This window comes from Lepidochelys kempii, chromosome 13 (genome assembly GCF_965140285.1).
Source record: "Lepidochelys kempii isolate rLepKem1 chromosome 13, rLepKem1.hap1, whole genome shotgun sequence".
NCBI classification, from domain to species: Eukaryota; Metazoa; Chordata; order Testudines; family Cheloniidae; genus Lepidochelys; species Lepidochelys kempii.
In genome coordinates, this window is record NC_136392.1 from 18,422,916 (window position 1) to 18,439,540 (window position 16,625).

The 16,625-nt window shown below is 40.3% G+C and overlaps 1 protein-coding gene across 3 annotated transcripts in view; it reads left to right on the forward strand.

The window, feature by feature from the left end:
• Nucleotides 1–16,625, forward strand: part of SULF2 (sulfatase 2) — a 248,316-nt gene that overhangs the window by 129,652 nt on the left and 102,039 nt on the right. Inside the window, exons 1-2 of one of the 3 annotated variants that reach the window (XM_078848175.1) lie at nucleotides 5,640–5,738; nucleotides 14,337–14,581. In XM_078848175.1, coding sequence (XP_078704301.1) covers nucleotides 5,677–5,738; nucleotides 14,337–14,581 — 307 coding nt within the window. In that variant the 5' untranslated portion in view covers nucleotides 5,640–5,676. Of the gene's footprint in view, nucleotides 1–5,639; nucleotides 5,739–14,336; nucleotides 14,582–16,625 lie in introns of those variants that run through there. The other 2 variants (XM_078848174.1, XM_073309507.2) reach the window with 2 other exon arrangements.

Genomic DNA, 16,625 nt, shown 5'->3' on the forward strand with positions numbered 1-16,625 from the left:
TCTCCGTTTCTTTATCAAATCATCACATGTTAGCTAGCCTGAAAATGACTCTTAAGACAATTTGCAAAGGAAAAGGAAAACAGTACATACACAGAGAGATCACTTTTTTGCAAATGAAATACCCCCTTTTTTTCCCTTTAATGAAGCTATTGGACCACCAACAGCTCACTGAATCTACATTCTATGTAAAAATTGAGTATGAAACTGATCAATATGGCTCAGAGGTGTATCTGTAAATTTAATGTGTGTGTGTGTATACCAATGTTTTTGTATTTAATCACAGTAATGTTTTACATTTTTTATTGGATTTCTAGAAAAGATTTATCACTGATTTGTTAAGCAGCTAGATGAATTGTCATTTTATCTATGTTCTTAGTGATTATAGCTTTTATTGTGATTATGGTCTTCCCCAACACCTTCACTATCTGATTATGATTAATCATCAACATTCCTTGGAGTAACCTATGCATTATTGTGGGTTATCAGCATTTATATTTGCTTAATTATGGCTTTTACCTTGCAAACTAAAAATATATTAATGGAAATGTTTTCGGTATCAATATCTGAATTGTACTATATAATTTGCAATTAAGTAAAAATATTAACAGTATATAATTTCTATGTATGTAGAAGATAGGAATGCATTATGTCAGAGTGCTAAATCGGTAGAGCAATGTGAAACTTTTTCCTTTACTCTTGTTGGCTGTTTTGGTTTTCCATTTTCATAATACCTCAAGACATATAAACAGATTTTTTTCCCTAATATGATTGCATTTCTACAAACAGCACAATCTCAGTCTAAATGATAATACTAGAGCAATTGACCACAAAATTATATGTAGTGGGATGATCTTAGTCCACAGTCTAAAGCATATGTAACACGTGGGATCAAGGAGCTGAGCAATTAGCTCTCAACTCATTTTATTTTTCTTTGTAAAAGCATTCTGACTTGCCAAGCTTCTGATTTATATTAAAGCAATGTTTATACTTGCAGACCACATATACATTGTATTCATTAGAAAAAAAGTAAAACTCTATACAGGACCTGATTCTGATCTCACTGATTCTAGTGTAAATCAAGAATAATTTCATTGAAGTCAATGAAACGACACTGGTATAAAACAGGTGTGAGATCAGAATCAGGCCCCAGTGTTAGTTTTTTAGTGCAAGAAACAGAGGGGAGCCTGTAAAGGTATAGAGAAGGGTGACCAAAATAGCTAATTGTTCATTGGGTTTATGTATGATGAGTGGATAGCAAAGAGAGGGTAGATCACCCAAGATGGAGAAAGATTAGAAGGGAATTGACTGAGGTTTTTAAAATGTGGAGGTCAACCCTTACATTCTATCTTCTTACATAATGTGAGAAGGCAACATTCAATGCATTTAAAGAGTAACAAATTTGTGAACAATGAAAAGTAGATGCTTTGTATCAGGGATTCCCCTTCCTCACTTGCTGTCCATCCTTTGTTTGTATGACTTCATAGTTTTTTGGTTCTCCTCTTACTTCCCTGCTGATGCTTCTCCATCTCCTTGGATCCTCGGCTCGCTCACATGGTTCCAACTGTTGTCTCTATGCCGATGTCCAAGAGAGAGGGCAGTTCTATCTCAGGTACTTACGTTAGTATCTGAGCATCTCTCAAAATTTAATGCATTTACCCTCACTGGTGAAATAAGGTGTCACAGAGAGAATTAGGGACAGATTGCTAGAAGTGTTTGGGTTCCGAAAAAATGCTGATAGCCTACTAGGTTCCTATGTAAAAGCTCATATTGATTTCATTAGGAGATAGACACCTAGGTATGTCTGAAAACCCACCATACTTGTATCTGCATCTTTAGATGTCTAAGTATCTTTTGAAAAACTGGCCTTAAGTGGCTTGCCCAAGGTCACAAAGTGTATAGCAGAACAGGGAACTAACCACTGAACTATCCTTCCTCTCCCGTAGGAGAGGCTTTTTCACCGCCAGTACCACCCTTGTCTAGTGTTTCATCTTCACAGAGATGTCCTACTATCTTCTTAAATATAGAGGCAAGAGAGCCTTCTCATTCTAACCTTCTCTACTCCCTTCTCCTCCTTCACTGTTGAAAACCCCACCATCTGACCCGTCACCCAAACAGGGGTATCCCATTTGAGTGTTTCCTGTCTTCCAGGATCTTGCTAAAAGTCTTACTTGTTCTTTCATTATAGGACAGCTGAAGTTTAGATTTCCCTTTCTCCTTTCCCACAACAGCCCCTCTGTCCATGCCTTGACATCTCTCTTGTGGACTGTTGTAACCTCCCACTTTCTGGGTTACTCACATCTCATCATGCAGCCTTCAACTTCAAATGTACTTCTGCTGCTGAAAATGGCTCTGTCACTCCCCTCTTTGAATCCTCTTCCTTGCTCCTTCTCACATTCAGGTCTCTCATCCTAATCATCAAGTCCTTGTACAAAACTGCCACTACCTATATTTCTAATTTCAGTTAATTTCTTTCCTCAGCTCCTGCTGCCTATACACTACTCCTGTGCCTCCAATGCTGTGGGTATAGTTTATAATGGACTAAATAATTTTTAGATAATTAGTAACTTGCAGCTAGTCAAGCTACAGTAAAATAATGACAGGCAGTCTAATTAGAGACTCAAGTTAGGTGGGGTAATATCTTTTATTGGACCAACTTCTGTTGGTTGGAGAGACAAGCTTTCAAGTTTCAGAGCTAGAAAGCTTGTCTCTCTCTCACCAACAGAAGTTGGTCCAATAAAAAGATGATATACACACACCTTGCCTCTCTGGTATCCTGGGACCAGCAGAGCTACACAATGCTGCAAACAGTGTAATGGCATACTACACGAAGTAAGTCAAATCTTTTTATTCTGTCCAGTGTTCCACAATGAGATTAGGTGCATTATGGGAGCAGGTGTAGGAGATGTTGCTCTTTTATTTTTTGAACCATCAAGTATTGGCTACTTTTGGAGGTAGTATAATACCAAAGTAGCTGGATGAGGGTCTGATCGAGTGTGACCATTCTAAATCACCATGAACTATCTTCTCCAATTGGTAAATGGAGAGAAATTCTTCCACTTAAAAAAATGTGTATAATTTCTTCCCCTGTGCACCTGTATGATAATAGAGACCATTGTTTTACCAAGTATGTGGACTTTTTGTTCCTCGAAACTCCTGATAAACCGTTCTAAATTCCTTTAAAACCTTAAAACAATCTAAGCTCTTTTTGGCAATGAAAAAAATAATTGAAATCACCAAAATGTTTAACTTTGGAAAACTGTCCAGTCTGCACGTAGCTTTTCCATTGTGGTTTGTAACAGTGCCAACACAAACTCCTTTTGAAATATGAGATGGAAGCACGATCCACTTCAGGGTTGTCACAAACCAGAGGATATATTATTCTCTTAATGCACTTTCATAACTCCCAATAACATTAATGGGAATTACATGCAATCACTGCGAGGAAAATATGCCCTTTTGTTAAATTGGGAGATCCATTATGACAGATTTTCTGATGATGTTAGATCACATTCAGATTATATTCACATCATCACTTTATTATTATCCTTATTATTTTGAACCTCTTTATTGGTCACCATTCTATTTTAATGAAAATTCCCCTCATGAGCAACTTCCCTATGTAAGATAGGGCAAACTATTATTAAAAATAATAAAGTTGGTTTAACGTCAGCCTAGTCTACACACAGTTTTAGTATCTGCATAACTGGTGGTTAGGGGAATGATTTTTGTTATTAATTGATATAATTATACCAGTACAACCCCTAGTATGGATTCAGTTATGCTGGTTATAAAGGTGCCTGCACTGGCATAGCTTAGTCCCCTTCCTGTATGAGCATTAGCTATATTACATTTACAGCAATATAACTACATCTACAGGAGGATTGTACCACTTTAACTGTACCAATATAGGAAAATGATATCCTGTCCATTTTCAGCTCTACTGGTATAGCTTAAAGCAGATCAACATCCTGTAACAGAAGGGGCGTGTATCTATTAAGCCTACCAAATAAAGTCTGAGTTAAGGCTGTCACCAGGTTAGTGGGTTGGTGTTTGGGGTTGGGGGGAGGCAATGCATTTGGTTTATGTACGGTTTGAACATGAATCTCTTGTTAAAACCCTACATGGCTTTAAAAATATTTGATCATCTCAGTCTCTAGTTCTTTCTGTGTCTCAGGGTTTTGAATGGCCAGCTATCACCATAGTATTTTGAGCACTTTCTATATAGAATAGATTGGCACTAGTGAAGTTCTTGGTAGACTTCATGGAATGTATGGGTTAGTACTACCTAGACATTTTCTTTGAGACATTTGTAGGAAATATCACTGTTTTCTCTCAGCTTGATCCTGCTTCCATTTAAATTAATGCATGTTTTGCCATTGATTCAGTGGGAATAAGATAGGGTCGTCTTGCTCTAACCTGTTACTTATTCCTGTTCTTTCATTAATTGTTCTCTTTGAACAGGAAAATTATATCGTGCCCATTTTCAACCACATAAAAATCGTAAATGTAGCACTATTTTATGGGAAAAGTATGGTAGCATGTTAAAAATGAACACAGAATGTCATTTTATTTTCAGATGCATATATTTGATGCAGTTTTCAGCTATGAATGCCAGTTTAAGATAGTGAAAATTTATTCACATATAGGTTTGAGTTTCGGGTCTGGTCTCATTTGCAGTGAGTTCAGGATGAGATTAAGTAGCAAATGCTATATTGTTTTGAGATAAACATATAACTGTATACATTGCAGCATAGGGATGCTTGAAGGCCACTTTGAAAACAGATTAAAAGAACATTTATTAACACAGCGGATCTATAGTTAAGAACAATTCATCATGGGATATACAGCATATCCAGTAAAAACTATTTAATATTTGTCACAGTAGCGTCCAGATATTCTTATCAGAATAGTGTTTTCAGTGTTCATACAGTGCCTGCTGCATATACTATCCTACCTGAACTATTTTACTCAGGATTTTTAAAAATTTACAAACATTGTTGGGTACCTTAATTTTTACATTCCCAAAATGAGACGCTCCAGAAAGGCCTGAATTTCAGAAGGTACTCTTTGAAAATCAGGCCTCTTTCAAAGGGCAATTTAGGCATCCTAAAGTGCTAGTCATTTTGGAATATTTTAGACTAAGGGTTCTGATCTGGGAAATACTTACTCCTGTGGGTATACGGCCGTGAGCAGTCCACTGAACTTAACTACTCACGTGAGTAAAATTAGACGCATGGCTGTTTGCGGGATCAAACCGTACCTAGTACATTTTTGAAACACAAAGCAGATAAAAGTAGGGCAACGTGTTTAAATAGCCTCTATCTTTTTTGTGCAGTACCATTATCCCTGGGTGCCAGACCCAATAAACTCCATCAGTGCTTCGACTACTCGACTTGTGCTAAAGGCTTTGTCTGGGGTGCTGCATTAACGCCCTCCCACCTCTCTCCTTCCGAATGGAAAACGTCTCTGTTTAAACTCTAATTCGGCCGCGTGGGTGGGTGTCCGTGCAGAGAAACGGAGACCGAGCGAGCAATCGTGTCTGTTGGGTGAGACGAAGCCAAGTCCGACAGAGCTGTGAGCGGCTGGACTTTGAACAAGTGCTGGCGGAACAGGTTTCCTCCCCCTCTGAGCCGCTCGGCGATTGCGTCAGTGCGGGGAGGAGGATTCTGGAGCTAAATGAACTTTTTAAATAATTTAAAAAAAACAAAACACCCCACCCGCGCCTCTTCCCCTCAAAGGTTGGTTTGGACATGGGCTCTAGCTGCTGCCCTGTGCCGGGGTTAATCACCTTCTCCCTAGCCCTGCTCAGCACCGCCAGGGCCGTGGCAGGAGGACAGAGCTGGCTGCCGCGCCGGGGACCTGGCTCTGCTGCGTGTGATATTTAAAGCCGGCTCTGTGCAGCAGCCTGGAGCGTAGCTCAGCCGAGCAGCCGCCCCGCATCCGGCGCAGCGCGTGTGTGTGCGCGCGCGGTCTGGGGGGAGCAGGCAGGAGGCAGCACCGGCGTGGGGGGTGGAAGGAGCCTAACCTCCGGCGGCTGGGGGAGGCCATGCCCGGCACTGGGGGCTCCTGGCGGCCGAGCCCAGCTGCTGCGGCGGGGGGGCTGAGCTGCTCCTGAGGCGGAGGAGGCGCGGGAAGGGAAGGGGACATGCAGCACCCAGCCGCCAGCTGCTGCGGCGTTTTCACTGCCCGGGTAAGTGGGGCAGGGGGGTGGGTGAGGGGGAGCTGCCCAGAGCCTCCCTTCAGAGCCGGGGAGGGGGCGAGCCCAAAGTTTAGCGGAGCTGCGGGGGGGTGGGGGAGTAGAGGGTTGGAGGATGGAATGGGGAGCTTGGGGACAGGGAGGAGATGAGAGCAGGGGTTGGGTGGGGGATAGGGGAGGAGATGGGAGGGTTGGAGAATGGGGCAGGGCGGAGATGGGAGCAAGGGGTCAGGGTGGGGAAGGAAATGGAAGCAGTTGTGGGGTGAAGGGACGGGAGGGGGGAGGCTGGGAGGTACTGCCAACCCTCCAGGATTGTCCTGGAGTCTCCAGGAATTAAAGATTAATCTTTTAATTAAAGATTATGTCCTGTTGAAAGCTCCAGGAATATATCCAGTCTATATTGGCAACCTTAAGGGGGAAGATGAGATATAGGGGTAGGGTGATGACGGATGGGCTAGAAGACAGGTAGAGGCTGGCAGGTGAGTCAGACTGGGTAGGCAGGGAGCAGCCTGGGCACTTGACCCCAGCCTAATGGGGGCAAGAAGAGATGCTGCTCTGCCTCCTTCGGCAGGGTGCATCGGCTTCCCAAGGGCTGGGGGTCTTGTGCCCTGTAGAGCAGGGGTCTGGAGCTGTGGGCTCTCTGCACAGCCGGAGGGCACCTGGCTAGCGCTGTTGGGATGCCTGTCACCCTGCTCAGTGCGGGTGGAGTGTGGTTAGCTGCACGTGGCAGTGATGGGACATACTTAATCTGATCTGCCCTTGATATGGCCCTGCTGGGCTTTTATAAAAGCCTAGTGTCCTCAGTGATTAAAACTTGTACTGAAAGGGGGCTGCACAGCGTGCAGGTCTGCATCCTCAACACTGGGGAACGGCTGGGGCGGCAGGAAGCCGGGCAGTTTGTTTGCGCTGTATTTATCTAAAGATTCCACGTTTAAACCTTCCCTGGTTTGGGATGAAATACCAGATGTTGGGAGGTATCTGTGCAAGAAACAGTTGTTTGTAAAACAGCTGATGCCTTGACACTTAGTTTTTCATTTAATAAATTCACATGTGCCTTGGGGTTTAAAAAACCAACCTTGCATTGAAAATCTAATTTTTCTGTATACAGTAATATAAAATCTTTAGTCACTGAATAGATTTGTCTCTGTATGTTTGTTTAGTTTTTTAGACTATATTTTTTGTGGCATACTGGTTCTATATTCGTTCACTCTTCCCTTGTGGTATTTTCAAATCTCCCGTTAGCTGCAGTAAATATTAATTTTTTAAATTTATTCTTAAAAATCAGCCTAAAGTTGTACTTAATAAATATGCAAATATGGGTGTATTTAGGGGAGAAATAATACTCATCCTCTCTGTTAATTTGTTCTTGGGACAGAAGTGAATGTGCTGTAGAAAAATGTTTATTATAATGGACTTCAGTGGACAGGGGAGCAAAATAAAACTCTAACCTTATATGAGGACTAGCTCATAACAGAGAACCTTAGTGTGAGTTCTTTATATTGTAGCTCTACTGAATACTAATATAGAATAATGTGGTATTTAACAGTAAAGCACTTCTTACAAAAAATGTAACTGAACATTAGAGTCACAGGAAATTTTTATTTAAAATAAAGGTTAGTGTGTGGAGAAAGATTTCCCCTTGTTAAATGCTTAGCAGTTTGAGCCCTGGTTGCCATGCTCACCAGCAGAACAAAAGTAATTCAAAACAATCTGTTTAAATATGTAATTTAATGTTCTAATAAGCATTTGGAGCTGTGACAATGTCCTGGCTCTCTAAGGAAATGTTTTCACAGAGAGGTCAGATATAGAGCGATCAATCAGTCCTCATCCTCAAAGTAAACCTGCACAAAACTTTCAAAAGCCGAGCCTGGGAGCTTAAATTCATAACTTTGCTAGACACTAAAAATCATGGTCTTAATAAAAAGAAAAGGAGGACTTGTGGCACCTTAGACTAACCAATTCATTTGAGCATAAACTTTTGTGAGCTACAGCTCACTTCGTTGGATGCATCCAATGAAGTGAGCTGTAGCTCATGAAAGCTTATGCTCAAATAAATTGGTTAGTCTCTAAGGTGCCACAAGTCCTCCTTTTCTTTTTGTGGATACAGACTAACACGGCTGCTACTCTGAAACCGGTCTTAATAAAGAGATGATTTATAGTTTATTACAACAATCTGCAACCCACTAACCCCCCTGTTTGTCCTATGACTACAGGTGTGTTAGTGGGCCACTTCACCTTGAGTGGTCCCTTAGTTTAGAATACGTGTTAAGGACTTACGCTATCTGTTCAACCTTGTATTTAGCTGCATTTCCTTTCCCAGACCTCTGTGTAACTCAAAAGCTTGGTCTGTCTCATGAAGAGAAGTTACCTCACCCACCTTGTCTCAGGAAATGTTAGACATGTAGCCATAGTTCATGCATGTGCTATTGATGTAACCTTCAACAGTCAAGGTTAGCACTGGGTTTGGGCTTTGGCTTTTTGTACCCTCTTTTAAATTTAAATTCATGACTTTTTGAAAAAATATTTAGAAAATGTGAATCTTAAAAAAAAAAAAAAAAGGTAGTCTGATGTGTTGTGAGATTACAGCACAAATCATGATTCGGTAGGATTTTTTTTTTTTTCCGGAGCCTATTTGAATGCAAACAAGAATCCTCCCTGTCTAAGTGTAAAATGGAATTTTATATGTAGGTGATATAACTTGCAAAACATGGTCTTAAATAAAAATTGTAGCTGATTGAAGGCATCAGTGAGAAAGAGTTGTTCTGCATGAATGCAAGGATCTGCAACAGTGGTCCAAGAGTTAATAGACCAGAGGTACAGTTGAAACCATTTAAATGGCAACCTGATAAACAACATGCTTATTTAATTGGGAAGGCAGGTAGGGAATGGATCCCACACAATGCATTTCCATGACTCTAAACACTGAATAATGGAACACTTAAGTCTGCTTAAATAACATACCTGGTGTTGGCTCCAGACACATTCAGAACAGTTATCAAGTGTAAGTTACTGTTTGCTAGCATATTTTTCCCATTATGCAGCTACTCTTTGTTCCTTACACGCTGTTTCCCTGTTTATGGCTGCTAAATGAGTCAAACATGCCTTAGCTGCTTTTTTTTTAATTACTGTTTTGCATTATGCTCATTTTTAAAGCAGTCTAATAAATAAAAGTGAATCTGAGATGCAGTTACTTTATAAATCTGCTTCTAGTTATATGTCAAATTAATGGCATTATAAGCTCAAAGAATGGTTGACATGTATTGTTTCTTTTTTCATAACAAAATAATTTGTTCCATGTTGTATATTATGTCTTTGGCAGTACAACATGAGCCAGATTCTGTTCTTAGTTGTGATGGGGGTAAATCCAGATTTGTGTTTGGTTTTTTTGTGGGGTGTTTTTGGTTTTTACTTTACTGGAGTTACAATAGTGTAATAGAGTATTTATGCTAGGTACAGTTGAAATATTTCCCCCCTGTCTCTAAGGCTGGTTCAGTTGCACCATTGGTAACTGCATAGAGAGTGCTAGGTGCATATAGCCCAGAATTATCCACTACAGTTTTCAGCAGAGTAGCTGTTAGACTTTTGCAAAGTAATTTTAGTCAACGTGGTATAAAAAAACCCAGCATTTGAAGTCAGAGTTAATACTGGTGCTCTCAGGACTGCCGGGTTGATGATTGTGGTGGAGGGACATTTTTCAGAAATTTCTCTAGTGGAGGCAGCCCTCAAGAGCAGAATTTGGATCTGTGTTCTGTTAATAGAATAAACACACTAAAAGAGCCCCTTCCTGTCAACATTTATAAATGTGACTTAGTGCAGGTTCTCAACCTTTGTCTTTTTGAGGCTCCCACAACATGCTATAAAAACTCCTGGGCCCACCTGTGCCACAATAACTGGTTTTCTGGATGTAAAAGCGAGGATCGGCAGCAAGGGGTAGCAAGCCGGGCAATTGCTGGGGGCCCCATGCCACAGGGACCCCCACAAAGCTACATTGCTCAGGCTTAAGCTTCAGCCTGGGTAGCAGGACTCAGGGCCCTGGGCTTCAGTCCTATGCAGTGGGGCTTCAACTTTCTACTCTGGGCCCCAGTGAGTCTAATGCTGGCCGTGCTTGGTGGCCCCCCTGAAACCTGCTCGTGGCCCCCCAGGGGGTCCTGGACATCTGGTTAAGAACCACTGACTTAGTGGTAACATTCTGCATTTCCAGACGGGAGAACTGAGTTTGCCTGTAATCTTGCTCCCCAACTGGCAGGATCTTAAGAACAAGGGAGGCATCTGTATCCAATTCAGTCTATGAAGGGAGGGAGTGATTTGTTACTGCAAATAGGGTGGTGGTGAGGGGAGAACATTCTTCTTCTTTTCTTTTCTTTTCTTTTCCCCCCTGGGCCTCTCTGTGTTGGAGATGCTCACAGACTTACAACAGCTCAGTTAGCTATCTCTTCTGAAAGAAAAACTTTTAGGATTTTGATGGTACTTGCCTATAAACAGAGCTGATCAAACTTTGCTACATTTGGATGGGTAATTTAGGAGAAACTAGGAGGCACACCTAATTTCATAAGAAACAACACAGATTAGAGCTGTCCCCATCTGTTACATGGAAATGTGGCCTGCAGCGGCTACAGGTCTCAGCACATAGAGAACCAGAACACCTGGGCTGTTGAAATAAAAATGAATCGCTACACATAGATGCACCATATTAATGATGAAGGCAGACATGGCAGATGAAGGCAGACATTGTAGAATTCCGTGGGCCCCTCTTTGGCCAACATTGATACACACAGTAAACCAAACCTCCAAACAGGAATGGGAAAGAATTTTAATAACTTGCCTTTGCCTTTGACATATTGTTTCTTTTACCAAGTTCACTAATAATTGAAGAGACATTCTCAACTGTGACACTTTGCTAAGTATTGTCACAACTCAAAGACTACATCTGACCACTATGAATGTGAGACACTTCTGCTGCCATTTTATAAGCTACTTAAAGCTGTTCACGCCACACTTTCTGTGAAATCTAATTAGCAGTGGCCTATCTGTCTTGTATGAATACACACATTTCAGAAAATAGAGGATTATTTTGTAAATTGCTTTAATTTTTTTACCCTGTTATGAATATGAGTTTTGGACATAATGGTATACTTTGAATTGGTTCCAGGGGGTATCTATGAGGAATTCTTATCCTGATAACAACAGGGACATAACCTATGAGAATAGTTTAAACATCTGGAGCAGAGAGGGGCAAAGATGAAAAGAATTATTTTGGTAGAGATTGCCTGCTGAACTTAATATGCAGTATTTTTCATATCTTCTTGGAGATAAGGGTAACTTTATAACTGTCAATACATTTTTGTAGCTAGAAAAGTTGTGGAGACACCTCTGTATTGGTTTTTTTTCTCCCAGGGTCCCAAAATATACTAAGAATTTTATAGGAAGACATAGTTCCTGGCCCAAAGGGCTTACTGTCTCATTTTAGAGGTGATGCAATGAATGAGGGTAATAAATAGTAGGGAGGAAATGGGCTGGGGAGTGGAGGAGGGAAGAGGGTACAACAACGAGGTCATATGGTTATTCCCATGCATTTGTTTTAACGAAAAAAGAAAATGCAAGATACACTTGTGTATAAATCCCATATCCAGTTACGGGGGAAAGGGAAGCATGGTCAGATACAATAGTAACAGACAGCCTTCAGTTGGCTAGTCCCAAGGAAAAAATGAAATGATCCCTTGTAAATCCCATGTCTTCAGAAAAACACTGGCTGTATAATGGGAATGGACAGATCATCAGTTTTGTTGTGGGGGTTTTAATACACATTTCTGTTTGTTAGAATTTTTATGTGTCTTCAGGAGGGAATATCTCTACTAATGTGCACCTCCCAACCTTTTGATTCCTCCTCCCCAGTGAACAGCTCTAGGGTCTGCCTCTATCACTGCTCTTGACTTTCCCAAGTAGTAGCTGCACAGTGAAACTGGCATGATTCTTGCCTGTTTCACTGCTGCAGCAGAATTCTGAACATGAGCAACGAAAACTGACAAGAATGGTCAGTGTGTACTCTCATAGCTTGGCAAAGCTCTGCGTGGAGCCAAGGTACTAGAGCTGTCAGCCTGCAGTTTTAGAAGACTTCCCCCCTCCCCCCCCCACCACATGGGCTAGAATTTGTTCTTTTAAATAAAATCTTAGATTCTGCAGAAATTGATTTTAATTCACTCATAAATCCGTAAAGAAACTTGCTGGGGTGAATAATTAGGTTGACTTTTCAATCCTGGTCTATGTATATGAATTGGGAAATAGCCCTTGCTAAATATTGCATCAAAGTACAACTAGATATCTGCTGGTTTAAATATAAGAATCTTGTGCTTTCTCTCCCCCGCCCCCCGAATATAAAAACTGTGTGTAATTTCTCAGACCAGTGGTTTTGTCATGGCTTGAGAACAGTCTTAATCAAGGTTTATCCCAAGAAACAAATTCTGGTAGTGATGACTTGATGATATTGCTATGCAATAATCTGCTCGGAGGGACAATTTCTAACTTGCTTTATGGACAGAACATTAAGCTTCTTTCATTGAGTAAAGCATACTGTGCTGGGCTTTCTCTACTCAGCCACTTCTGGTCTTTACAAAAGGCAGATAGTTTCTCATGTGTTACTTTTAATTGATTTCCACTGCATTATGTGAACTCACTGGCACAAGTCCAGAGAAAGCCAGTACATAGGGAATTAATCAAAAATTGACTCATTGATCACTTGATGGGATGAAATAATTAGCTCTTAATATTCTCTGTATAGTTTCTTATGGGTGCTTTGACTTCCATTAGCAAAAGAAAATTCCTTTAGGCCAGAAGATTATCAACCAGCATTGAAATTTAAGAAATGTCTCAATGTTCATTCATCTAGGGCAGTGATTCTCAAAGCCAGTCGACTGCTTGTTCAGGGAAAGCCCGCTTCCCGCAGCCCCCACTGGCCTAGAGCGGCAAACCACGGCCAGTGGGAGCCGCAATCGGCTGAACCTGAGGATGCGGCAGGTAAACAAACCGTCCGGCGTGCCAGGGGCTTTCCCTGAACAAGCGGCGGACCAGCTTTGAGAGCCGCTGATCTAGGGCATGCCCCTGCTTGCTTAGAAATCAATGGGAACTGTGCTGTTGATTCCAGTGGGAGCAGGATCAGGGTCTTAGGAACCAATCCTGTAAACAGTTTACCTCTGGGCATAATCCTTACTGCGTGCCATGAACAGTTCTAGGCAATAGGACAATTCTCAGTGTGTCTAGTGATAAGAGTTTGCGGGACTAGGCCCTTAAATTGTAAATACAGAACATGCTTGTTTAGTACTTTAACAGAAAAACAACAATGGCAACAAATTTCTGTAAAACCTCCATATCCATTTTGAAATAACACGACTGCCACCCACAAAGCCAGGAAGTTCAGAGTTAGTGCTGAAACACTAGCCTGAAATCATCCTGTCATTTCTAGGCACATGCAGCCAAATTCAGCCCTGGTATAAAGGGACATGCTTTCCAGTTGAAATCTGTGAGTTGCAGCAACTTGTGCCAGATCTGAATTTGGCTTGTAGATCATGACTTCACAAGACAAACTTATTGTTCACTCAATAGGTTTTACTACAATCTTGGTAAAAATCTCTATTTAGATAAATTGTTCCTTTAAAGGTGGTTTTTTTTGACTCAGTAAATAAAATTACATCAGTCAAAAGTACCCAGGGGCCTTAAATTTACATTAGGGATAAGTACCCTGCACTGTTGTAGCTCCCAGATCCAGTACTCTCTGTATATCGTTTTAATTTCTGATTAGTTGCACCTGGCTAAAACATTTTTAAATGATTTTGTTTAAAAAAAAAATGTTCTTTCCCTTCTGGGTTCCTTGAACTTTTTGACAACTTTCAGCACTCAGCAAAATGTCTCAAGAAATTTAGATAAACTCTTGAAAATTGTGAATGTTTCTACTTCTAACAGGTACCAAGGTGAAAAACTGCAAGTAACTTGTTTCTCATTTAGAGGGTTTAGGGTATTTTAGGTATATGTGGCTTAGCCTTTTAAAAGGAACCTCCTTGTTCATTTGAAAGATTTTGATAAATGGGAACATTTTTTTTATTTTATTTTTTGCATAAATGCTTACCTGCTTTCCCTCTTCCCATGTTAGATCTGCAAGTAAAGAGGAAATAGAAGACATTAACCCACCTGGTTTGGAGAGAACGCAAAATCAGCACAATATGGCACAGTCTAGCATTGTCCTTGGATTATTCATAATGACTGTTTTATCAATGCTGGATGGAAGTTCAGCTTTCCTATTAAATCAGCGTCTGAAGGGAAGATTTCAAAGGGACCGCAGAAACATCCGTCCAAACATCATTCTCATTCTTACTGATGATCAGGATGTAGAACTTGGTAAGAGCCAAACAAAGGGTATTTTAGTTCACAAATATGGCATTGGTTTTGCTTGGGGCTAGATTCTGCTCTCAGACACTCTAGTGTAAATAGAAAAGGAGTACTTGTGGTACCTTAGAGACTAACCAATTTATTTGAGCATAAGCTTTTGTGAGCTACAGCATCCGATGAAGTGAGCTGTAGCTCATGAAAGCTTATGCTCAAATAAATTGGTTAGTCTCTAAGGTGCCACAAGTCCTCCTTTTCTTTTTGCGGATACAGACTAACACGGCTGCTGCTCTGAAACCTGTCTAGTGTAAATGTACATTTTGACCAGTGCAGCAGAGAACAGGATATAATCCCTAACCTGCAGATGAATTTTTTTCTCTGTGAAATGTACAATAGAAGGAACAAGTGGTGAAATATTGTGAAAATGTGTGTGTATATGTAATATGCTAACTCATTGACAGCAAATGTAACATCAGTTTAAGATTTGATACATTCTGTCTCTGGGGTTATATCCTGCTTTGGTGGGGAAACAAATCTCTGATTTTTAATGTTTATCTTCAGTTTGCTTATTACAGTTCTGTGCACAAGCTGGGAAGTTGCACACAAAGATGGTAGGTTTAAATACATAACTGGCTATTCATGTAATTACCCAATTTCCTTGTGAAACTGCAGTATTTGGAGTTTTTTTAAATCTCTAAATTCCATTATTAAATAGTATTACAAGAAATTAAAACTAATTTAGGGATTTTTCCCATGAAGATAAAGTATTTGATTACTGCCAAGATCATTTAGAATCATAAGAGTCTACTCTCTTATTCAGCTCTGATCATCTGTTCCACTAGTTGAAGTTGTAATTGTTGAGGAAAGAAGATTAAGCAAAGAAAGTTTGTTTAATCTTAATGATTTGGAATAACGATTAAGTTGAGAAGCTTGCTGAAAAATTAACCTATATCTTTGCAGAATCTTGTGTATAGTGAGAAGCAATTACCAGAAAGGAGTTTTATATGAGTAGTTTTTTAGGTACATTTAAAAAAGGGTTTATAAAGCCCATATCTGTTTAAAAATTGAGGGGATAGAATCTGTTTTATGTTTCTTTGAGCACCATTAAAGCAAATTTCCAGTATAGTAGACTAGAAAACAAATTGTGGGGAAAAGGTGGAGCATCATAGTAAAATGAAGGAGCTTTGATTTATGCAGGGACAGCTGCTGTTCTAAACCAAAAGCGTATGATGGCATAATGACAACGCTTTTATAGATACTTTCTTTTTATCTGTGTTTCTGCATGTCATAAGCTATATTCCCAATTGTCACTTGGTTCAAAAGGTAACTAGAAAGTTTTCCGGTGTGACAGGATAAGAAATAAAATATTAGTTTTAAGTGAGGCAGGTTCAGAAGTTTGTTTGTTTGTTTGTTTGGAGTGATGGTTATGTTTTTCACAATTAGACAGACCAGTTTCAATAATGCATATCCAAAAAAGCCAAGTACATTATCTCTCAGTCTCATGTGACCAAAATCCAGAGGGTCGTCCTAAAAAATTTATCACTTTCTATTTTATGCTCGCCTGCCCGTCTCTGATGCAATTGTTAATGTCCTCTGGGCAGTATACTTCTTTTCTCAGGTAATCTGATGTCTCTTTCCAATTTCAAGCACAGTGGGCAGCTGTCCACACAAATTAGGGTTGGGCTGGAGAAAATGCATTTGATGAAGCTGAGATTTGATATTTATCATATTCCAGTTAATGGCTTCATGAGACCATATGTATGTTTGAGGTCATTTCTTATTCTTAAATTGGCCAACTTTATCTATCCAAACTGCTGTTTGTGAGTATTGGAGTTAATGCATTCAGGAACATGGAAACAAGATGTCAGTTGCAGTTTGGTCTACACATTGCAAATGCAAGCTAACAAAAATTTGAAAATTTTTAGAAGTGCAGTTTAGAAAACTGAGCACTGCAAAAATTACCAGTATTTCTGAGGAAATTCAGAAGGAAGCTGTGCTTTTGGTGGGCAGAGCTGGCATGTGACTTCTCATTTTGTTTTTCTGCTGAGATTGTTTT